The 26,850-nt window shown below is 34.0% G+C and overlaps 1 protein-coding gene across 1 annotated transcript in view; it reads right to left on the bottom strand.

The window, feature by feature from the left end:
* LOC145258114 (dual oxidase-like) overlaps positions 1-26,850 on the bottom strand; it is a 175,801-nt gene that overhangs the window by 65,038 nt on the left and 83,913 nt on the right. Inside the window, exons 15-17 of the mRNA XM_080115859.1 lie at positions 15,397-15,525; positions 10,383-10,585; positions 5,178-5,360 (exon numbers count right to left, since the gene is read on the bottom strand). Coding sequence (XP_079971985.1) covers positions 5,178-5,360; positions 10,383-10,585; positions 15,397-15,525 — 515 coding nt within the window. The remainder of the gene's footprint in view (positions 1-5,177; positions 5,361-10,382; positions 10,586-15,396; positions 15,526-26,850) is intronic.

The following is a 26,850-nucleotide window of genomic DNA, read 5'->3' as shown; positions in this document are numbered from 1 at the left end:
AGACTGATCATTTGGGCTATTGGTCTCGTCAAGTATAGGGGTAGCGCGGTTCCTGGCTTTGGTAGAAGCCATCTTAGAGCGTCTGTGTGTACAGCCAAGAACCATACCGACATTAAATATGAATAAGGTATAAAAGTCATTGTTTTAGCGAGGAAAGAAAAACACACACACATTATATATATATATATATATATATATATACATATACACACACACACACAGGGAATTAAACCGAAAGTCTAGAAGAGCAAAGTTTAATTTAATGTATTAATACTTCAAAGGAACATTGTACATATAAAAAGCTCAATAGGTATATTTATTCTAGAGCTATATTATTATTGAGGATAAAGATTAATAATTGTAAATTATGAATCAGTTTCAAAAGGAGAAACAAAACATCAAATTGAATGTACGATCGTTTCAGAAACGATATTCATTTTATTGACAATAATTGACAATGAATGTTTTTTTTTTTTAATATTGTCTTCTCATCAGCACAAATGGGGTGAGGATAGGATAAAACACGAAAATAAACTATAATTTTCGTAATAAGTAAGGTGAATGAACCTTTATGGTTAACGGAATGTCAATAATTGTTTTTAAGTTTGTCACTATATATATATATATATATATATATATATATATATATATATATATATATATATAGGCATATTGTTATCTGGTCTCGTTTTCTCTTTTTGAAACTGATACATAATTTAGAATTATTAGTCTTTATCCTCTCTCTCCCTCTCTCTCTATATATACTAGCAGTTCAGCCCGGCTTTGCTTTGGCTCTATCTACTGTTCATAACTTCATGTGCATATATATATATATATATATATTAAAAATTTTGACGCATGTCCAGATAAACTACATCTAAAATTTCAAGTGTTTAGACCCAAAATTGTTGGAGGAGCTTGGTAGAGTCTGCAAAGGTCAACTCTTTCAACTTTGACCTCTTGGCAGCTAATTTTTCGCCCAAAAACCGATTAAAAAGCTTGCTGTATTTCTGAATACCCTTTATGTAAAATTTCAAATGTTTAGACCCAAAATTGGCTGAATAGTTTGCTAGAGACCACAAAGGTAAAATCTTTTGAACTTTGACCCCTTGGCAGCCAAATTTTTGATCAAAAACCGATTAAAAAGCTTGCCCTATGCCTGAATACACTTTATGTAAAATTTCAAATGTTTAGACCAAAAATTGTCTGAATAATTTGGTAGAGTCCGCAGAGATCAAACTTTTAAAAACTTTTAACTCCTTAACATTTATTGTTTTGAGCTCAAATCAAATTAAAAGTTTGATCCATGCCCAAGTAACCTACATCTAAAATTTCAAGTGTTTATACCCAAAATTGGCGGAGGAGTTTGGTAGAGTTTTCAAAGGTCAAATAGTTGCACTTTAATCCCTTGACAACCAAATTTCTGGCTGAAAACTGATTAAAAGCTCAATACTCCTTATATAAAATCTCAAGTTTGTAGAGTAGTTTGGTAGGGAAATGAACCCACACACAGACAAACAATTTCATTTTTATAAATATATTGATATTAAAAATGGCGTAAATGTCATAAAACATTTATTTCGAATTTATGTAATTATGTTCATATTTTTATTTTCTTTTAAAGTTAATCAGTTCTTATTCTTCTTATGAGTCAGGGCAGAAAATATTTTAAAAATTGACATAATAATTATGATTGTTTTTGTGCTACGAAACAGGTGCTATCAAGAATTAAAAATTTTAATATGCTGAAAGAAATAAAGGGTAAGATGAACAACATCTTGCAATTTGGAATATAGACTTTTTGACATTTATTTGCTCTGTAGTTATATTTGCATACATCGAGCTTCATAAATAAAGGATGTAATATAACTGAATAAGCATGTTTTCCCCGTATATATATATATATATATATATATATATATATATATATATATATATATATATATATATATATATATATACACACATATATATATAGATAGATATATGTGTGTACACACAGGCAAGGCATGCCTATAAAATGGAAATGAACGAAATATTAATGAGAATAGAAAGGTCACCAGACAACGGCTACCTAAAACAAACAATTTTTTTATCAATGAAAGAAAAAAAATGCAGAAATACAAAAGTTTGTAGGAAATAAGAATATAAAGTTATTTTCATGCTTTTGGTCAATGTTCATAGTTCAACACTTGTTTGTGTATAGAAGTTGGTTGAATAGCAAGTCACAAATAAAAATGTTTATTGTGTGAATATTTGCGTATTTGAGTATTTCTCAGTGTGGCATTGTGTATGCATATACTTTTGTTCGTGTTAGTGCGTGTATAAATGTAATCGAGTTGATAAAGCTGTTATGTGAATCATTGTATCCTTTTGCCTTGCCACCTCGGTTCCAAAGGGCTTGGAGTAGTTTGTAGATAATACCTTCTTGGGTTCCTTTTGTTTGTCTGACTGATAAAGTCTGTCTAGTTTTTGGCTGTTTGTCTCCTTGCTTCATAGGAGTTTTCAACTTTGCTCTGGTTTATTACTTTCACATGTAGGTGTTACGTTTTGGAGCTTAAAATGATTTCCATTGGTTGAAAATACTTGAGTTAACATGTTAGTGTTAAAACTTGCTTGCTTTGGGAAGCGAGGAGGAAAGTAAATTCTAATGAAATAAAAAAGAACAAAAGTTGAGCCATCAGTAGAAATCAATTCACGATTAAGTCGCCACACAGGCAATACTAAGAATATAATTAATAATTACTGGAAATTTCTGCCCGGTCATGGATGACAGAATAAGAACAATCTACTCTTAGTCTACTCTTCCTATAACTCCAATACACAGACAAACAATCGTTTATCAAAACTTCCATCTTTGCTTTTCCTGTCAATCATCATCATCATACAACAAGCAAGGGAGATCACTCTAAGAACTTAACACAAAAAATAGAACTCTTTTTTTTATCTTGCTACAAAGGGATAAATTCTGTACACATACAGATTCCTGAGTTCAATAAGAAGTATCTAAAGAAGGTCGGAAGTTACATCGGTGGAAACGTTGTGCGAATAACATTCAAGATGAGAATGGTAGTCTGAATAGTCCAAGTAAGACTAATCATAATAATATTTTTGTCGTAAGATAGGAACTCGCGGACTGTACGTATTTGAAACGTAATGACAATACGCAGACACATGTTTTGCTCATCTAAATGCATCCAGTCATTTCCTAATTTATACAAAATGGTATCGATCTATAAATCAAGATCCAGCAAGGTGGCCAACATCAGACACCGTTTTATATCAATTCTCCTATGGTCGATTAGACATCAAGATGCGATTCAAACGAATGCTAAAAAGCAAATATATACGACCGAATGGATCAGGGAAAGATAAATCTGACCTCTAATGCTATCAGAGCATTTTTATAGCACGAATCTCTAGTGTTGGGACGATTAATTAGAATCGGAATCGTAAAAATCAGAACTTTTGGGCGTATCGGAATCAGTATCAGAAAAATTATAGCCTAATTTCCGATGCCAAGAATTTTCAACCAGTAGAAATCTTTCCAAGCTCGCGAAAGTAACACCTACATATGAAAGTAATAAGTCATATAAAGCGAAGAGACGAACAAGGAAACTAGATAAGATTTCACCAACTGATCGAACAAAAGGAACCCAGAAATGCATTCCCTACAAACCACGTTGTGAGCTATGAGTAGTGAGTGGAAAAAAAAAGACTCAATGACTCACATATCAGCTTTATCAACTCATTCACATTTATACACACACTAACAATAAAAAGGTAAACGCGCACACATACACAATGCCACGCTCCCCAATACTCACATACACATATATTTACACTATGAACATATTGACTTGTAACTAATATTCACTCAACTTCTTTAACAAACACGTGTTGAACTATGAACATTTATTAACACGAAAATAACGTTATATTCTTACATCTTGTATAAAAATGCTTTGTTATAAAATTTCGGTTTTCCTGTTTCTCTTTTACAAATCTATGTTTATGTTTTGGATAGCACTTACTAACTGGTGACCCTTCTATTATTTCAATGTTCTGTTTTATTTTCATTTTATTATGTGTGCATGTTACATATATATATATATGTATCCTTCATTTTCTTCCCTTAGTACAATGACTTTATCCCCCCCCCCGATATATATATATAAAATGTCAATGTAGTTATTGACCTTATCCAAAGATACTCTAAAATGGCTTCTATGAAGGCCAGGAACTATGTCACAGTCTGATCCAACGGTTTGAAATCTGTCATGTTGAAAGCAGTCAAATGTCAAATCACTTTTTATGCACTCTTTGTTGGTCTAGCATGTTCCCTAATCCCTGGGGTATCCAGGTGTGTTATGCAGTAGATGGAAGCAGTAACAAGCTGTACATGGTCAAACCATCTGAGATGCCGAACATGCAAGACATCCGCAGTTCATACTAATGTCAAGCTTTTGATGAAGCATGGTTGAAGAGATACGTTTTCGCGAGTTGATGGAAGTCTTGGATTGCAACTTAAAAACTATCTGGTATAGAATGAATATTTGGCATCAAGTGATTGGAATACAGAGTGGAGTTTGGAGACAGTTGAGATGTGAAGGATGTAGAATGAGCTTTTAAATTGCTGAAAAAATGTCTAAAAGTGACAAGCTGAATAAAGAGCTAGAGAGAAGAAGAGAGTGGGTGTAGAGAGAGAGAGAAGAGGGTAGAGAGAGGAAGGGGTCAGAAATAGTAAGAGAGGAAAGGAGACAGAGGGATATATATATAGAGAGAGAGAGAGAAAGAGAGAGAGAGAGAAAGAGAGACAGATAGATAGACAGAGCGTGAGAGAGAAAGGAAGTAGTAAGAAAAAAAGAGAGATGCTCATATCATTCCTAAAGTTTTAAAATATATATCAACTTAAAAGATGATATGAATCTCTCTGTCTCATATATATATATATATATATATATATATATATATATGAGACAAGTTTTAAACTCCAAACAGAAACTATTGAAAATTTTAACATCTTACGAAACAAATCTTTATTCACTAAAATAATTTTTCAAACTTTTAAAGTGATGGTAGTCTGTTGGTGTTAGATCTGGAGAATATGGTGAGTTATGCAAAATTATTGTTGACACATCAATATATTAAAAAAGTTTTGTTTTTTAAATACTCACCTCAGAAAAGACACTTTTCAAGAAGGCTTCAAGCATCTTGGTCCTCTTTTTCCTTGTGACGGCCGATTTAAACAACTCCTTTTGTTTCATATAAAACCATTTGACATCTTTCTTTTGGCACATCACTTGTTTCAATTCTTTCGAAAAATCACTTCGGTCATATTCAGTCACAAACTCAAGAATCTGAAAATTATTTTTGAAAAAAAAAAAAAAAAAGGATTGAACGTGCACGTCTAGGAGGAAGTGGTAATCATTGCTATTAGCGACATAAATTATTTTAAACTAGCCAGGTGGGGTGGATTGCGCCCGACCTTTTCCCGGTTGTAATGTGATGTAGCAGCCAATAAAAAAGGATTTGCAATGACAAAATCGTTTGTTAGAAAAATATAAAATATTATTTTTTGCTTCGTGTTGCACACATCGATTGGTAGACAGGAGGGTAGAGAGCAGGAGGTGGACGGATTTCAGCGACGGACGACTCGTGGCTACTGCGGCTTTTTTTTTATTGGCCTACTTCTCTTCTGCCTTGTTTGTTTATATCGACCTGTTCTCTTGCAAGTGTTTAACTCTGGAAGCTGTGAGGTCAACTATTTCACCTATTCACTTTAGGTGACATCAGTTTTCACAGGTCTACTTCATCATTTGGTGCATTTAGCCTGAAGACCGCCTGTGTGTGTAGGTGTGTGTCAATGCTCAACAAACAACTGTAAAATACATTTAAATATATTTTTAATTCATGCAGATTTCGTATTTATTATTAAAGAGCCAATTCCCTATTGAATATCATATATATATATATATATACACACACACACACACACATTATTTTCCTCCTACGCACTATGGGTTTGAGTCTGCCTACCTACTACCACTGGCAATGCCTCGCACCCAGGCTGGTAATATATATAAGCCACATACATCCTGCTGTAATATTAAAGACATATATTACGAAGGTTGTGACTGCTGTCACATCTGAGGAGGAGCTGTTAAGAGTACTCTTTTCTGCCTCGACAATGTTCAAAACCGGCTTTGAAATCTAGTGGGCAAAGCCCTCTTTATCACTCTACTTCCTCTTTCTTACAGAAGAGATGCAATGAGTTTATCTCTGCTCTATCGCTATTTTCATGGTAGGTGCTCGACTGAGCTTCTACCTATGCCCCCCCCATCGTAGAACATTTACAACGAATACTTGTCTAGCTACAACAACTGCCAACAATTTTCCTTATTATCTATCTGTGCTTAAAGCTAAACATGATCAAAGTTTCTTTTCTAGAATTATCTGTCTGTGGAACACAATGCTGCGAGGTTACTTCCTAGCTGACTATAACATAGCTGTTTTCAAGTCTAACATGAACAAGTTCCCGTTGAGCCATCCTCTTATATAAGCACTAGTTCCACGATTACCAATAACCATGGGGTTATCTCATCGATCATCTGACGTTCATTAACCCTTATCCTTGCGGGGCTTTCAGACCTTGATAAATGGTGACCCCTCTCGTAAAAAAAAAGGATATTTTTTAAACATGTAATTTAAATAAAAAATAAGTTCTTTTTAGGAATAATGCTAAAAACTATACTGAAACCCAATCTACTCTGAATAATTTAGGTGACTGAAATAGGAACTAACCATTTCATTCTTACAATTAAAAAAAAACAAAAACAATATTAATTTTATAATTATTTCTGGCTCTTTGATGACAGACACGCATGAAAAAAATCATATTTTGGGGGGTAAGAAGGTTAGGGAGGTACAACGAAGATTATTTATCTTTAGTGGTGCAGATTATCTCAATATTTCATCACAATCTTTCACTGAGCGATACAAGCAGCAAATGATGAAAGATTGTTCTTATTTACTATGCCTCCCCACGGGACAGAGTTAGACACCAGGGTCGTTTTTTAACGTGGATAAAAGGAACAAAAATGAAAATTGTCTCAGTCGTGAAGGATTTCTCCTCCACTGACAGAGAACAAGAAATTGAAGTGCAGCATCTGAAGAACAGATGGTATTTATTTGCTCCCCCACCGAGCAAATTAGGCACAAGGCCGATTTTTAATGTGAGGAGTGAAGGGAGGGGGAAGGGAAAAAGGGGACCAGCTCCCGAGAGGTGGGAAATGGGAGCTGGTTAAAGGTCAGGCATGTGGGGTTGCCCCCACATCTGGTCTTTGCTAGTCATAGCTTGCAGCATCTGAAGAACAGATGGTATTTATTTGCTCCCCCACCGAGCAAATTAGGCACAAGGCCGATTTTTAATGTGAGGAGTGAAGGGAGGGGGAAGGGAAAAAGGGGACCAGCTCCCGAGAGGTGGGAAATGGGAGCTGGTTAAAGGTCAGGCATGTGGGGTTGCCCCCACATCTGGTCTTTGCTAGTCATAGCTTGCAGCATCTGAAGAACAGATGGTATTTATTTGCTCCCCCACCGAGCAAATTAGGCACAAGGCCGATTTTTAATGTGAGGAGTGAAGGAAGGGGGAAGGGAAAAAGGGGACCAGCTCCCGAGAGGTGGGAAATGGGAGCTGGTTAAAGGTCAGGCATGTGGGGTTGCCCCCACATCTGGTCTTTGCTAGTCATAGCTTGCAGCATCTGAAGAACAGATGGTATTTATTTGCTCCCCCACCGAGCAAATTAGGCACAAGGCCGATTTTTAATGTGAGGAGTGAAGGGAGGGGGAAGGGAAAAAGGGGACCAGCTCCCGAGAGGTGGGAAATGGGAGCTGGTTAAAGGTCAGGCATGTGGGGTTGCCCCCACATCTGGTCTTTGCTAGTCATAGCTTGCAGCATCTGAAGAACAGATGGTATTTATTTGCTCCCCCACCGAGCAAATTAGGCACAAGGCCGATTTTTAATGTGAGGAGTGAAGGGAGGGGGAAGGGAAAAAGGGGACCAGCTCCCGAGAGGTGGGAAATGGGAGCTGGTTAAAGGTCAGGCATGTGGGGTTGCCCCCACATCTGGTCTTTGCTAGTCATAGCTTGCAGCATCTGAAGAACAGATGGTATTTATTTGCTCCCCCACCGAGCAAATTAGGCACAAGGCCAATTTTTAATGTGAGGAGTGAAGGGAGGGGGAAGGGAAAAAGGGGACCAGCTCCCGAGAGGTGGGAAATGGGAGCTGGTTAAAGGTCAGGCATGTGGGGTTGCCCCCACATCTGGTCTTTGCTAGTCATAGCTAGTCCTAGCTAGTCATAGCTTGCAGTATCTGCCGGAACAGATACTACACTGTGATCTTGTCCCGAAGGCCAAGTGATGAAAGATTGTTTCAGCAATCTGCCACGCTACTTTACCTATTGAAAATAACTTGAATGGCCACTAACCTCGGGTGTGTAAATATTATGTTATTATTCATTTAACAGTTTTCGGGAATCGTCTACTTCCGTGTAAAACGACTTCTATTGTATCGTTGAACATATATAGAATCACTGGTTGCGCTTTTCAAATGCGTGCGAAATACTTGTAGTTCTTCCCGCGTTTTTTTTTAATCACAAAAACGTGTCTGTTAAATGAACAATATGATTTTATTGACATTTCAACTTGATGGCAATAACTAGACGAATGCGGTCGGCATGGGTTTCGGTCAGCGATATGGTGTGGTATAGTGTGGTGTGGTGTGGTATGGTGTAATGTGCGGCGGGGCGACTCAGAAATGTCACTCACTTGCTCGACAGCTGTTAACTCTTCTATTTCTTCTGTGTTCTCTCTCTTATATTGGCATTCCTTGAATTGGAATGTCGATTGTTCCTTTGATTTGCAATTTATGCAATTCAAAACTTGATCTATTTCTAGAACTTTTTTTTTGCGGTTGATATTCACAGCCCAAGTGAGGATGTAGGTTGATCCATTTATTTACATTCATCGGCATTTTTTGCGGCATCCAGATCAGCAATCGAATCCGATATCTGGAATTGTCCAGCTCACTGTCATTGCGTGTGGGCACATACATCCGATATTTTCTGGCGTCGCCCGTCACCTATTCAACATAAGGTCTCTGTAGTTTGTCAAGAAAATCTGGCATTAAGAGAATTTTTTTTTTCCAACAAGTAAACTTTGACTACATATTCCAAATCACATATTTTATTTGCGATTGTTAAGCAGTTTGGCCTTTAAAAATTATATTTGGGCGTTTTTTAAAGTATGGATTAAGAAAGGAACAAGCAGAATAATATAGCAAAATAGAATAGATGGGTTAGCTAAGTCAGATCACTGTACAACTCATCGAAACGTCTGCGATGTTCAAAGACTTTGTCATCATGGTTGAAGTACACCAAGGCTCGGCTCTCTCCCTGCTGCTCTTCATTCTTGTTATGGATGCCATCACTAAGGAGCTGCACTGGCCGATGCCCTGGACACTCTTATATGCAGATGATGTTCTGCTTGCCTCAAAGAGTAAATCTAACCTGCAACAACAAATCCAGTCCTGGAAAGACAGGTTGGTGCAGTTTGGTCTGCGAGCGAATATCAAAAAGATGGAATACTGAACCACCGATAAAAATGAACATGGCACCATTTTTACAAGGAATGGTGCATCTTCTTTAAGTGATGTTTTTTCCTTCAAGTAATAGCACAAGGCTGAACACTCCACCAGACCAGATGAATTCTTGCCCTGGAATCCAGTAAGACCAAGAGACCAAAAAGAAAGACTTGCAATAACGTATTTAAATGGTCAATTTGGGGATAGGAAAATTATGTTCCCAACTTTTTTACTAACTCAGTTTTTGAAATGTAAAGAACTTTACTGGAATATCCGAACATCTATGTATCCCATATAGCAATCAAGGGTTAGCCCTAGGAAGGGGGCTAACCCTTGATTTCTGAGAACTTTGAAGTAAAATGAAAAAAAAAAAAAAATTGGAAATATTTCGATTTATTTTCAGCCGCCGCAACTCTCGCTTCCCTTATTTTGTCCTTTGGTCCTTACATTCCATGAGCGACGTTTCTGACAAAGAGGGAAGAATTGCTGTTTTCTGAATTGGAATTTATCCATCTTATTGTTGGCTAGCTTTTTTTAAACACATAATTTAAATAAAAAAAAAATGAGGTTTTTAGGAATAATGCTAAAACCTATGCTGAAACCCAATCTACTCTAAATAATTTAGGTGACTGAAATAGGAACTAGTAGATCTTAAAGTATTTTAGCTCCATGCACGAAGTGGTTTCATGTCTTGTCTCGGTCGGTTTCTAGTAAAAACAAAACAAAACAAAAAAATGCTTACCAGGTCGTATTCCTTGGGTACTTTGAGAAGAAGGAAAGTTCGGTTCTTGTCGGTCGTAAGAGAAATGTTCACAACCGCCATGTTGTTAAAACTCACTGATCGTAAAACCTTGTTTCTCGACTTGAGGTCCAACGATCCAGTCAACGGGGAAAAACTGATATCAACTTTATTGAATGATTCTGGATATTCAATCCATTCATAAGCTGAAATAAATTTGAAAACGAGATTCATTCGAATGTACAGAGCAAGAAAGAAAGGTTTTATGTCACGATAAAGATGACTAATCTATTTATTTCTCTATATATAAAAGTGAGAATGTGTGTGTGTGTGTGTGTGAGGGCACTTCTCAACATATATACTCAACGAATTTTTTTTTTATCTACAGACTTGAAATTTGGTCTATAGAGGATTCAGATATGCGGAAAACTTTTTAATCAGTTTTCATCCGAGAAAAAAAGGGCTGCTAACGGCTCAAAATTGGAAAAAAAAAAAAAAAAAGAAGAAATGGTACTTGGGAGTCATTGTTTTTTTTTTTCTGTTTGTTAACCGTTTCACAAATGCGCATCCGTGAATCGCTCATGTGACAGATTGCTTATGTTAAGAATAAGTAGGTCCAAGTGTCATGGGAACAGACATTTTGCTGCTCAATTCCCTACATAGTATCCCTGCAACCTAAGTCCCTGTTAGTAGCCCCTTACATCAAAGCCGCACTGTGCATTGGTTGGGATGAAAATGCCCCCCACCCAAAAAAACTTTTCTTTTCCATTCCTCTTATTAACGCATTAAAAAAGATGATCAATAAAGTTGTTTTTAAATGTTACGAGATTTTGTCTTTCTATTTTAAAACTATTCCCAAGGCCAAAAGCCACGCAAGGATACGGTTTAATAAGATTGGGCGATTATTGGAATAACGTATAATAATAGGAGAGCATTGAAAATGGTGAATGTAATTTTGCCCTTTTCATCCATTGTCAGCCAATCCTCTCATGATGTTCCGATTTATTCCCCCCCCCCACCACGAGTGAAGAGTTAGATACAAGGTCAGTTTTGTATGTGACGGAAATCCAGCTCCTCAAAAAGGGCATTCTAGATTGAAACAAAAATAAAAATTGCCTCAGATAAGAAGGATTTCTCCTTCACTAACCAACAACTAAATTCAACATCAGAACAGATATTACAGTTTGCTCTTAGCCAAAACGACTCATGATATCGTCCATTATGCAACAGAGAGCTTCATTACCCCTTATCCTCGAGTGGCCTCTGGGCTTTAATAAACGAGGATTCATTATTATGTTTAAAAAAGAACCAAACAAAGTTGGATTACTTATGGTGACTGTGACAAAAATTTGTTGACATTGGATTTGGAAGACGACCATGTTGTAGTCTTCAGGGAAGCGATTCTGTGATGGGAGATAAAGAGACTCTATTCACAGATATGGAATTGAAAGCTACCAAACAAAGAATTACTGTAACCTTACGTGGGCATTGTGTTCAAAATTACCTAGAATGTCAACAGGGGGGTCCACAGACAAATGCTAGGGAGGATTTCAATATTTTTCCCGATTCCAATACAATTATCGATTCTGTACTAATGAATAATGATGAATAATTATAGGAGAGGATTGGAAATGGTTAATAGAACCTTGCTCTTTTAACCCATCATCGACCAATCCTCTTATGACGTTCCGATTTAGTTGCCTCCCCAAAAGGGAAGAGTTAGACACAAGGTCGGTTTTTTTATGTGACAAAAGAGTAACACATACTCCTGGACAGATTCTGTTACTCACACTCTTCTCATTCCCATTCGTATTAACAATGATTATCAATAATGTCCCACTTTGTCATCTAAGTTCCAACTCCTGTCGCATCGCTGCAATGTTGCATCCCTGTGTCGGTTTTACAAGTGTTTTAATGAAATTTGCTCTGATGAACTCGTTGCACTTGTACCCCCTAAATGTACATATCCCCGACAAACCCGTTTAGCAACAAAATCACACCTCTTCACTGTCGAGGTCTCTAAATGCCAGAATGTTTTCCACTCTAATAATTTCTTACCTCAAACAGCTAGACTTTGGAATTCCCTTCCTGCTATCTGCTTCCCTGACTGTACTGATACACAGAAGTTTAAATGTAATGTAAACCAACATCTTTTTAATCTGTCCTACGTGTGGTCCCAAATAGTAGTCCCTTATATCCAAGTGGAGTTATGCTTTGTTAGAGGTGAACGTGAGTAAAACAGAAAAAGAAGTTATTTTAAAAATTTTCAGGATGAAACTTTTTTCCTATTTTACAGGGTTGATCAATAAACTTGTCACCCTAGAAAAGACGGCATGATTCCATTTCCATTTGATGAAAACCCGTTTTCTTTTTTGCTACATCTACTAGTTGGCCAGTTGTGTACAAACCCTAAGAGCAATAGGCGCCTTCTATCATGTCTGAAAGTGACACAATGTTCAACAAGCGAGATCGGAAATGAGCCACTGTACAACTCATGCTCTTTACCAATCCAAGTTATGACAGCAGGACCATTGCCAGCACCCTCAAAATACTTATCGGGACAGTTCAACACTTAAGGGCACAGCTCAACAAAGTTTCTGGCCACGGTTATGGTCTTTGGTGTGGTTTCAAGTGAGGGCCACATCATGCCACCTCACATCTTCAAAGTCTGCTTGAAAGTCAACATCAAAATGTATCTGGATGTGCTTAAGAGTGTGGTGATTCTCTGGTTCAATCAGGTGGTCGCTGGCAGACCCTGAGTGTGGCAGCAGGGCTCGGTGCTGGCGCACATCCAAAGAGACCCAAGCTTGGCGTCAGAAGGAATGCTATAACTTTGTACCCTTCTCTCACTGGCCCCCTCCTTCTCAGACCTGAACCCGCTGGACTTTGTTTGGTCATACGTCGAGAACATCACCAACATGACCTCCCACAACACCAAAACCAGCCTGATTGCTGCCATCAACCAAGTATTCATACAGCTCCTGCCAGCGCTTGTGGAAAAGGTATGTTCCTAGTTATGGACTCGTATCGAGGTGGTGATTGAGGCTGAAGGCGGCTACATTGAATAGATGACAGTTCTACTACATAATCAAGTTACCTGAATTGATTTTTTTCAATAAAAGTTTTAAAATAAAGCTGTAGTGTTGTTTTCTTTAGGGCGACAATTTTATCGTTCCATTCTGTACAATAGATCCAAGAAAGTATTGGCCTTGCTTGGTTGGTTGGTTGTTTTACGGCATATCAACCCTTATTTAATGCCGAATCCAAAGATTCGGAAGAAAAAATTTTTAATAGAATATATTTGTTGTTTTCAAGTAGGTTTCTATTTAACCCATAGTTGGAACCCTAACAGGTACTACTACTCCGGGTTAGAGTGGACCTGGGAGCAATGGTAATTAAAGGGTGGCTCCACACTCCCCAAAGCCCGCAAGCTGGGGCCTCACCACTGGATATAGTTTAAGGTCATATCCAGGACCTTGGTCTTGCTTGGGCTCCCGGCAATGTTGCCCAAACTTTACCTGGACTCCTGAAGTTATTATACAACATACTAATATATATATATATATATATATATATATATATATATAAGTTATAAAAATATATATGGCAATCAAGCTACGCAGAATCTTCCACGTTTCATCCATGCTAGGATTCATCAAGCATAAGCCTGATGAATCCTAGCGTGGATGAAACGCGGAATATTCTGTTAGCTTAATTGCCATATATATTTTATAACTTACTACCTAGCTCTACCTACGCATTAAGCACTGTTGAAGTAAATACTTAAAGTTTACGCATAAATTTATACTTTTGTATATTAATTCATGTGATTAAATGAAGTAGTCATATATATATACTTAATTTACTCACATAAAATTAATATACGAAAGTATAGATTTATGCGTAAACTTTAAGTGTTTACTTCAAAAGTGCTCAATATGTAGGTAGAGCTAGTTAGCGCATAAGCCTGAAGAATCCTAGAGTGGATGAAACGCGGAATATTCAGTGTAGCTTAATCGCCATATACATTTTATAACTTACTATATATATATAGTAAGTAATAGTAATTAGTAAAAACCTGAAGAGAGTGCTCAATACTATTGCAGAGCAAATATGTGTTTTATTTTTTTTTATTACCGTTTTATCTGTTTGGTTACATATGTTTCAGATGTTGGACCATGTTTACAATCTAACAGCCTCGTCAGACCTTACAGAAATGGTTCTATATATATAAAAGTTTCAGCCTTAGGATTTACTATTATTTTATTTGTGAATCAATTGCCTGGGAGGGATTTTATTTACATTTTTATTTTATTTTTTTCATAGGATTTTAAAAGTTAACTTTAATTCTTGTTTGCTAATTAAATCTTTTATTGAACCACACTGAAGCATATTTAAATGACAAAGCTATTGTTTTATTACCTTTGTGATCTCAGTGGAGCACAGTATGGAGCAGGTACTAGCGTAGTTGCAAGAGTACTTCTACCTTTACTAACATAGCCTGACCACTCTCGACCAAATGAAGAGTCTATTAGGCATCTGTACACGTTACAATGGTGTATGCAAGTTATACCTGGCCAACAAAGTATGAGGACATGCGTTGCATGGAAATAAGTGATATGATGGATGTGTAGCTCGAGTCTTAAAGACAGGCTTAGATCTGATGACCTCAGATGAAGATTAAATCTGGACAGTATAGGATGATGTGAAGAAGAGGAGACTTTGATGGTATGGTCACACTGAAAGAACGGATGAGAGTTCTTGGATTAGTAGATGTAAAACAGTTGAGGCAGCAGGTCCAGTTCATAGGGAGAACATGGAAGGAAATGATGCAAATTGACTTGAGAGAAAGAGGTATAAATAAGGACCTGGCCAGATATGGGTTAGTTTGGAAGTCAGTTTCTTAAAGCCGTCCAACAGATGCCAGTAAAACGAACGTTAAAGCGATGATGATGATGATATTTAAAAAAAAAAGAACAACACACAGGGAATATCGTAAATAAATAAAATGATTTACCTTTGTGAATGTTGTTTTTACGATGATAACTTCTTCTGAAACTTTTCTTGAACGCTTTCGAATCTTCGAGAAAAGCTCGGTATTGCTTGAGTCTGTATTGCTTTAGCAGACACACGAACAAGATACAGACTGATATGAAAGAAATAATCAGAGTTATTAGCAACAACGACGTCACAAGTTACAAAATTACATATTTGAGGTAGATGCATGGTGGGATCAATTTTACCCTAAAAAATGTTTACATATTTGAGGAAGATGCATGTTGGGATCAATTTTACCCTAAAAAATGTTTACATATTTGAGGTAGATGTATGGTGGGATCAATTTTAACCTAAAAAATGTTTACATATTTGAGGTAGATGCATGTTGGGATCAATTTTACCCTAAAGAATGTTTACATATTTGAGGTAGACGCATGTTGGGATCAATTTTACCCTAAAAAATGTTTACATATTTGAGGTAGATGTATGGTGGGATCAATTTTAACCCAAAAAATGTTTACATATTTGAGGTAGATGCATGTTGGGATCAATTTTACCCTAAAGAATGTTTACATATTTGAGGTAGACGCATGTTGGGATCAATTTTACCCTAAAAAATGTTTACATATTTGAGGTAGATGTATGGTGGGATCAATTTTAACCTAAAAAATGTTTACATATTTGAGGTAGATGCATGTTGGGATCAATTTTACCCTAAAGAATGTTTACATATTTGAGGTAGACGCATGTTGGGATCAATTTTAACCTAAAAAATGTTTACATATTTGAGGTAGATGTATGGTGGGATCAATTTTAACCTAAAAAATGTTTACATATTTGAGGTAGATGCATGTTGGGATCAATTTTACCCTAAAGAATGTTTACATATTTGAGGTAGACGCATGTTGGGATCAATTTTACCCTAAAAAATGTTTACATATTTGAGGAAGATGCATGTTGGGATCAATTTTACCCTAAAAAATGTTTACATATTTGAGGTAGATGTATGGTGGGATCAATTTTAACCTAAAAAATGTTTACATATTTGAGGTAGATGCATGTTGGGATCAATTTTACCCTAAAGAATGTTTACATATTTGAGGTAGACGCATGTTGGGATCAATTTTACCCTAAAAAATGTTTACATATTTGAGGTAGATGCATGTTGGGATCAATTTTACCCTAAAAAATGTTTACATATTTGAGGTAGATGCTTGTTGGGATCAATTTTACCCTAAAAAATGTTTACATATTTGAGGTAGATGCATGTTGGGATCAATTTTACCCTAAAAAATGTTTACATATTTGAGGTAGATGCATGTTGGGATCAATTTTATCCTAAAAAATGTTTACATATTTGAGGTAGATGCATGTTGGGATCAATTTTAACCTAAAAAATGTTTACATATTTGAGGTAGATGCATGTTGGGATCAATTTTACCCTAAAAAATGTTTACATATTTGAGGTAGATGCATGTTGGGATCAATTTTACCCTAAAAAATGTTTACATATTTGAGGTAGATGCATGTTGGGATCAATTTTACCCTAAAAAATGTTTACATATTTGAGGTAGATGCATGTTGGGATCAATTTTACCCTAAAAAATGTTTACATATTTGAGGTAGATGCATGGTGGGATCAATTTTACCCTAAAAATGTTTACATATTTGAGGTAGATGCATGTTGGGATCAATTTTACCCTAAAAAATGTTTACATATTTGAGGTAGATGCATGGTGGGATCGATTTTACCCTAAAAAATGTTCAAGTCTCACTCATGAGAATGCGGTTATAATTCTGTGTATAAGCTTTGAAACTGAAATATGGCAACAGATTTTGTGACAAGAAACAACAAATGTGTATAACATTTCGAACAATTTTACTGGTTGAGTAAAAATTGCATATGATACGACAAGAAAAAGATGAATGTTCAGAAATGAAGAAGATTGTTACGTTTGCAAAAACGTGCTTCGCGGGAATTTATCTGCATGAAGAGTTTGAAATACTTATCTGGACGAAGAGTTTGAAATGCTTATCTGGACGAAGAGTTTGAATAACTTATCTGGACGAAGAGTTTGAATAACTTATCTGGACGAAGAGTTTGAAATACTTATCTGGATGAAGAGTTTGAAATGCTTATCTGGACGAAGAGTTTGAATAACTTATCTGGACGAAGAGTTTGAAATACTTATCTGGATGAAGAGTTTGAAATGCTTATCTGGACGAAGAGTTTGAATAACTTATCTGGACGAAGAGTTTGAATAACTTATCTGGACGAAGAGTTTGAAATACTTATCTGGATGAAGAGTTTGAAATGCTTATCTGGACGAAGAGTTTGAATAACTTATCTGGACGAAGAGTTTGAATAACTTATCTGGACGAAGAGTTTGAAATACTTATCTGGATGAAGAGTTTGAAATGCTTATCTGGACGAAGAGTTTGAATAACTTATCTGGACGAAGAGTTTGAAATACTTATCTGGATGAAGAGTTTGAAATGCTTATCTGGACGAAGAGTTTGAATAACTTATCTGGACGAAGAGTTTGAATAACTTATCTGGACGAAGAGTTTGAAATACTTATCTGGATGAAGAGTTTGAAATGCTTATCTGGACGAAGAGTTTGAATAACTTATCTGGACGAAGAGTTTGAAATATTATCTGGACGAAGAGTTTGAAATGCTTATCTGGACGAAGAGTTTGAATAACTTATCTGGACGAAGAGTTTGAATAACTTATCTGGACGAAGAGTTTGAAATACTTATCTGGATGAAGAGTTTGAAATGCTTATCTGGACGAAGAGTTTGAATAACTTATCTGGACGAAGAGTTTGAATAACTTATCTGGACGAAGAGTTTGAAATACTTATCTGGATGAAGAGTTTGAAATGCTTATCTGGACGAAGAGTTTGAATAACTTATCTGGACGAAGAGTTTGAAATACTTATCTGGATGAAGAGTTTGAAATGCTTATCTGGACGAAGAGTTTGAATAACTTATCTGGACGAAGAGTTTGAATAACTTATCTGGACGAAGAGTTTGAAATACTTATCTGGATGAAGAGTTTGAAATGCTTATCTGGACGAAGAGTTTGAATAACTTATCTGGACGAAGAGTTTGAATAACTTATCTGGACGAAGAGTTTGAAATACTTATCTGGATGAAGAGTTTGAAATGCTTATCTGGACGAAGAGTTTGAATAACTTATCTGCACGAAGAGTTTGAAATACTTATCTGGATGAAGAGTTTGAAATGCTTATCTGGACGAAGAGTTTGAATAACTTATCTGGACGAAGAGTTTGAATAACTTATCTGGACGAAGAGTTTGAAATACTTATCTGGATGAAGAGTTTGAAATGCTTATCTGGACGAAGAGTTTGAATAACTTATCTGGACGAAGAGTTTGAAATACTTATCTGGATGAAGAGTTTGAAATGCTTATCTAAACGAAGAGTTTGAATAACTTATCTGGACGAAGAGTTTGAATAACTTATCTGGACGAAGAGTTTGAAATACTTATCTGGATGAAGAGTTTGAAATGCTTATCTGGACGAAGAGTTTGAATAACTTATCTGGACGAAGAGTTTGAAATACTTATCTGGATGAAGAGTTTGAAATGCTTATCTGGACGAAGAGTTTGAATAACTTATCTGGACGAAGAGTTTGAAATACTTATCTGGATGAAGAGTTTGAATAACTTATCTGGATGAAGAGTTTGAAATACTTATCTGGATGAAGAGTTTGAATAACTTATATGGATGAAGAGTTTGAATAACTTATATGGATGAAGAGTTTGAATAACTTATATGGACGAAGAGTTTGAATAACTTATATGGATGAAGAGTTTGAATAACTTATCTGGACGAAGAGTTTGAATAACTTATCTGGACGAAGAGTTTGAATAACTTATATGGATGAAGAGTTTGAATAACTTATATGGATGAAGAGTTTGAATAACTTATATGGACGAAGAGTTTGAATAACTTATATGGACGAAGAGTTTGAATAACTTATATGGATGAAGAGTTTGAATAACTTATATGGATGAAGAGTTTGAATAACTTATATGGACGAAGAGTTTGAATAACTTATATGGATGAAGAGTTTGAATAACTTATATGGACGAAGAGTTTGAAATACTTATCTGGATGAAGAGTTTGAATAACTTATATGGATGAAGAGTTTGAATAACTTATATGGATGAAGAGTTTGAATAACTTATATGGATGAAGAGTTTGAATAACTTATATGGATGAAGAGTTTGAATAACTTATATGGACGAAGAGTTTGAATAACTTATATGGATGAAGAGTTTGAATAACTTATATGGACGAAGAGTTTGAATAACTTATATGGATGAACAGTTTGAAATACTTATATGGATGAAGAGTTTGAATAACTTATATGGATAAAGAGTTTGAATAACTTATATGGATGAAGAGTTTGAATAACTTATATGGACGAAGAGTTTGAATAACTTATATGGATGAAGAGTTTGAAATACTTATATGGATGAAGAGTTTGAATAACTTATCTGGATGAATAGTTTGAATAACTTATATGGATGAAGAGTTTGAATAACTTATATGGACGAAGAGTTTGAATAACTTATATGGATGAAGAGTTTGAATAACTTATATGGATGAAGAGTTTGAATAACTTATATGGATGAAGAGTTTGAATAACTTATATGGATGAAGAGTTTGAATAACTTATATGGATGAAGAGTTTGAATAACTTATATGGATGAAGAGTTTGAATAACTTATATGGACGAAGAGTTTGAATAACTTATATGGATGAAGAGTTTGAATAACTTATATGGATGAAGAGTTTGAATAACTTATATGGATGAAGAGTTTGAATAACTTATCTGAACGAAATTTGAATAACTTATATGGATGAAGAGTTTGAATAACTTATATGGATGAAGAGTTTGAATAACTTATCTGGATGAAGAGTTTGAATAACTTATCTGGACGAAGAGTTTGAATAACTTATATGGATGAAGAGTTTGAATAACTTATATGGATGAAGAGTTTGAATAACTTATCTGGATGAAGAGTTTGAATAACTTATATGGATGAAGAGTTTGAATAACTTATATGGATGAAGAGTTTGAATAACTTATATGGATGAAGAGTTTGAATAACTTATATGGATGAAGAGTTTGAATAACTTATATGGATGAAGAGTTTGAATAACTTATATGGATGAAGAGTTTGAATAACTTATATGGATGAAGAGTTTGAATAACTTATATGGACGAAGAGTTTGAATAACTTATATGGATGAAGAGTTTGAATAACTTATATGGACGAAGAGTTTGAATAACTTATATGGATGAAGAGTTTGAATAACTTATATGGATGAAGAGTTTGAATAACTTATATGGATGAAGAGTTTGAATAACTTATATGGATGAAGAGTTTGAATAACTTATATGGACGAAGAGTTTGAATAACTTATATGGATGAAGAGTTTGAATAACTTATATGGATGAAGAGTTTGAATAACTTATATGGATGAAGAGTTTGAATAACTTATATGGATGAAGAGTTTGAATAACTTATATGGATGAAGAGTTTGAATAACTTATATGGATGAAGAGTTTGAATAACTTATATGGACGAAGAGTTTGAATAACTTATATGGATGAAGAGTTTGAATAACTTATATGGATGAAGAGTTTGAATAACTTATATGGATGAAGAGTTTGAATAACTTATATGGATGAAGAGTTTGAATAACTTATATGGACGAAGAGTTTGAATAACTTATCTGGATGAAGAGTTTGAATAACTTATCTGGACGAAGAGTTTGAATAACTTATCTGGATGAAGAGTTTGAATAACTTATATGGACGAAGAGTTTGAATAACTTATATGGATGAAGAGTTTGAATAACTTATATGGATGAAGAGTTTGAATAACTTATATGGATGAAGAGTTTGAATAACTTATATGGATGAAGAGTTTGAATAACTTATATGGATGAAGAGTTTGAATAACTTATATGGACGAAGAGTTTGAATAACTTATATGGATGAAGAGTTTGAATAACTTATATGGATGAAGAGTTTGAATAACTTATATGGACGAAGAGTTTGAATAACTTATATGGATGAAGAGTTTGAATAACTTATATGGATGAAGAGTTTGAATAACTTATATGGATGAAGAGTTTGAATAACTTATCTGGATGAAGAGTTTGAATAACTTATATGGACGAAGAGTTTGAATAACTTATCTGGATGAAGAGTTTGAATAACTTATATGGACGAAGAGTTTGAATAACTTATATGGATGAAGAGTTTGAATAACTTATATGGATGAAGAGTTTGAATAACTTATATGGATGAAGAGTTTGAATAACTTATATGGATGAAGAGTTTGAATAACTTATATGGACGAAGAGTTTGAATAACTTATATGGATGAAGAGTTTGAATAACTTATATGGATGAAGAGTTTGAATAACTTATATGGATGAAGAGTTTGAATAACTTATATGGACGAAGAGTTTGAATAACTTATCTGGATGAAGAGTTTGAATAACTTATATGGACGAAGAGTTTGAATAACTTATATGGATGAAGAGTTTGAATAACTTATATGGACGAAGAGTTTGAATAACTTATATGGATGAAGAGTTTGAATAACTTATATGGACGAAGAGTTTGAATAACTTATCTGGATGAAGAGTTTGAATAACTTATATGGACGAAGAGTTTGAATAACTTATATGGATGAAGAGTTTGAATAACTTATATGGATGAAGAGTTTGAATAACTTATATGGATGAAGAGTTTGAATAACTTATATGGACGAAGAGTTTGAATAACTTATCTGGATGAAGAGTTTGAATAACTTATATGGACGAAGAGTTTGAATAACTTATATGGATGAAGAGTTTGAATAACTTATATGGACGAAGAGTTTGAATAACTTATATGGATGAAGAGTTTGAATAACTTATATGGATGAAGAGTTTGAATAACTTATATGGATGAAGAGTTTGAATAACTTATATGGACGAAGAGTTTGAATAACTTATCTGGATGAAGAGTTTGAATAACTTATATGGATGAAGAGTTTGAATAACTTATATGGATGAAGAGTTTGAATAACTTATATGGATGAAGAGTTTGAATAACTTATCTGGACGAAGAGTTTGAATAACTTATCTGGACGAAGAGTTTGAATAACTTATATGGATGAAGAGTTTGAATAACTTATATGGATGAAGAGTTTGAATAACTTATATGGACGAAGAGTTTGAATAACTTATATGGATGAAGAGTTTGAATAACTTATATGGATGAAGAGTTTGAATAACTTATATGGACGAAGAGTTTGAATAACTTATATGGATGAAGAGTTTGAATAACTTATATGGATGAAGAGTTTGAATAACTTATCTGGATGAAGAGTTTGAATAACTTATATGGACGAAGAGTTTGAATAACTTATCTGGATGAAGAGTTTGAATAACTTATATGGACGAAGAGTTTGAATAACTTATATGGATGAAGAGTTTGAATAACTTATATGGACGAAGAGTTTGAATAACTTATATGGATGAAGAGTTTGAATAACTTATATGGACGAAGAGTTTGAATAACTTATCTGGATGAAGAGTTTGAATAACTTATATGGACGAAGAGTTTGAATAACTTATATGGATGAAGAGTTTGAATAACTTATATGGATGAAGAGTTTGAATAACTTATATGGATGAAGAGTTTGAATAACTTATATGGACGAAGAGTTTGAATAACTTATATGGATGAAGAGTTTGAATAACTTATATGGATGAAGAGTTTGAATAACTTATCTGGACGAAGAGTTTGAATAACTTATATGGATGAAGAGTTTGAATAACTTATATGGATGAAGAGTTTGAATAACTTATATGGACGAAGAGTTTGAATAACTTATATGGATGAAGAGTTTGAATAACTTATCTGGACGAAGAGTTTGAATAACTTATATGGATGAAGAGTTTGAATAACTTATATGGATGAAGAGTTTGAATAACTTATATGGATGAAGAGTTTGAATAACTTATCTGGACGAAGAGTTTGAATAACTTATATGGATGAAGAGTTTGAATAACTTATATGGATGAAGAGTTTGAATAACTTATATGGATGAAGAGTTTGAATAACTTATATGGATGAAGAGTTTGAATAACTTATATGGATGAAGAGTTTGAATAACTTATATGGACGAAGAGTTTGAATAACTTATATGGATGAAGAGTTTGAATAACTTATATGGATGAAGAGTTTGAATAACTTATATGGATGAAGAGTTTGAATAACTTATATGGATGAAGAGTTTGAATAACTTATATGGATGAAGAGTTTGAATAACTTATCTGGACGAAGAGTTTGAATAACTTATATGGATGAAGAGTTTGAATAACTTATATGGATGAAGAGTTTGAATAACTTATATGGATGAAGAGTTTGAATAACTTATCTGGACGAAGAGTTTGAATAACTTATATGGATGAAGAGTTTGAATAACTTATATGGATGAAGAGTTTGAATAACTTATATGGACGAAGAGTTTGAATAACTTATATGGATGAAGAGTTTGAATAACTTATATGGATGAAGAGTTTGAATAACTTATATGGACGAAGAGTTTGAATAACTTATATGGATGAAGAGTTTGAATAACTTATATGGATGAAGAGTTTGAATAACTTATATGGATGAAGAGTTTGAATAACTTATCTGGACGAAGAGTTTGAATAACTTATATGGATGAAGAGTTTGAATAACTTATATGGATGAAGAGTTTGAATAACTTATATGGACGAAGAGTTTGAATAACTTATATGGATGAAGAGTTTGAATAACTTATATGGATGAAGAGTTTGAATAACTTATATGGATGAAGAGTTTGAATAACTTATATGGATGAAGAGTTTGAATAACTTATATGGATGAAGAGTTTGAATAACTTATATGGATGAAGAGTTTGAATAACTTATATGGATGAAGAGTTTGAATAACTTATCTGGACGAAGAGTTTGAATAACTTATATGGATGAAGAGTTTGAATAACTTATATGGATGAAGAGTTTGAATAACTTATATGGACGAAGAGTTTGAATAACTTATATGGATGAAGAGTTTGAATAACTTATATGGATGAAGAGTTTGAATAACTTATCTGGACGAAGAGTTTGAATAACTTATATGGATGAAGAGTTTGAATAACTTATATGGATGAAGAGTTTGAATAACTTATATGGACGAAGAGTTTGAATAACTTATATGGATGAAGAGTTTGAATAACTTATATGGATGAAGAGTTTGAATAACTTATCTGGACGAAGAGTTTGAATAACTTATATGGACGAAGAGTTTGAATAACTTATATGGATGAAGAGTTTGAATAACTTATATGGACGAAGAGTTTGAATAACTTATATGGATGAAGAGTTTGAATAACTTATATGGATGAAGAGTTTGAATAACTTATCTGGACGAAGAGTTTGAATAACTTATCTGGACGAAGAGTTTGAATAACTTATCTGGACGAAGAGTTTGAATAACTTATATGGATGAAGAGTTTGAATAACTTATATGGATGAAGAGTTTGAATAACTTATATGGATGAAGAGTTTGAATAACTTATATGGACGAAGAGTTTGAATAACTTATATGGATGAAGAGTTTGAATAACTTATATGGATGAAGAGTTTGAATAACTTATATGGATGAAGAGTTTGAATAACTTATCTGGACGAAGAGTTTGAATAACTTATCTGGACGAAGAGTTTGAATAACTTATATGGACGAAGAGTTTGAATAACTTATATGGATGAAGAGTTTGAATAACTTATATGGATGAAGAGTTTGAATAACTTATATGGATGAAGAGTTTGAATAACTTATATGGATGAAGAGTTTGAATAACTTATATGGATGAAGAGTTTGAATAACTTATATGGATGAAGAGTTTGAATAACTTATATGGATGAAGAGTTTGAATAACTTATATGGATGAAGAGTTTGAATAACTTATCTGGACGAAGAGTTTGAATAACTTATCTGGACGAAGAGTTTGAATAACTTATATGGATGAAGAGTTTGAATAACTTATATGGATGAAGAGTTTGAATAACTTATATGGATGAAGAGTTTGAATAACTTATCTGGACGAAGAGTTTGAATAACTTATCTGGACGAAGAGTTTGAATAACTTATATGGACGAAGAGTTTGAATAACTTATATGGATGAAGAGTTTGAATAACTTATCTGGACGAAGAGTTTGAATAACTTATCTGGACGAAGAGTTTGAATAACTTATATGGACGAAGAGTTTGAATAACTTATATGGATGAAGAGTTTGAATAACTTATATGGATGAAGAGTTTGAATAACTTATATGGATGAAGAGTTTGAATAACTTATATGGATGAAGAGTTTGAATAACTTATATGGATGAAGAGTTTGAATAACTTATATGGATGAAGAGTTTGAATAACTTATCTGGACGAAGAGTTTGAATAACTTATCTGGACGAAGAGTTTGAATAACTTATATGGATGAAGAGTTTGAATAACTTATATGGATGAAGAGTTTGAATAACTTATATGGACGAAGAGTTTGAATAACTTATCTGGACGAAGAGTTTGAATAACTTATATGGACGAAGAGTTTGAATAACTTATATGGATGAAGAGTTTGAATAACTTATATGGATGAAGAGTTTGAATAACTTATATGGATGAAGAGTTTGAATAACTTATATGGATGAAGAGTTTGAATAACTTATATGGATGAAGAGTTTGAATAACTTATATGGATGAAGAGTTTGAATAACTTATATGGATGAAGAGTTTGAATAACTTATATGGATGAAGAGTTTGAATAACTTATATGGATGAAGAGTTTGAATAACTTATATGGATGAAGAGTTTGAATAACTTATATGGATGAAGAGTTTGAATAACTTATATGGACGAAGAGTTTGAATAACTTATCTGGACGAAGAGTTTGAATAACTTATATGGACGAAGAGTTTGAATAACTTATATGGATGAAGAGTTTGAATAACTTATATGGATGAAGAGTTTGAATAACTTATCTGGACGAAGAGTTTGAATAACTTATATGGATGAAGAGTTTGAATAACTTATATGGATGAAGAGTTTGAATAACTTATATGGATGAAGAGTTTGAATAACTTATCTGGACGAAGAGTTTGAATAACTTATATGGATGAAGAGTTTGAATAACTTATATGGACGAAGAGTTTGAATAACTTATATGGATGAAGAGTTTGAATAACTTATATGGATGAAGAGTTTGAATAACTTATATGGATGAAGAGTTTGAATAACTTATATGGACGAAGAGTTTGAATAACTTATCTGGACGAAGAGTTTGAATAACTTATATGGACGAAGAGTTTGAATAACTTATCTGGACGAAGAGTTTGAATAACTTATCT

The sequence above is a fragment of the Euprymna scolopes genome, chromosome 33 (genome assembly GCF_053919585.1).
Source record: "Euprymna scolopes isolate OS-2025 chromosome 33, ASM5391958v1, whole genome shotgun sequence".
Lineage (NCBI taxonomy): Eukaryota > Metazoa > Mollusca > Cephalopoda > Sepiida > Sepiolidae > Euprymna > Euprymna scolopes.
The sequence above is the reverse complement of the archived record's forward strand: the minus strand, read 5'-3'. Positions and strand labels throughout refer to the sequence as shown.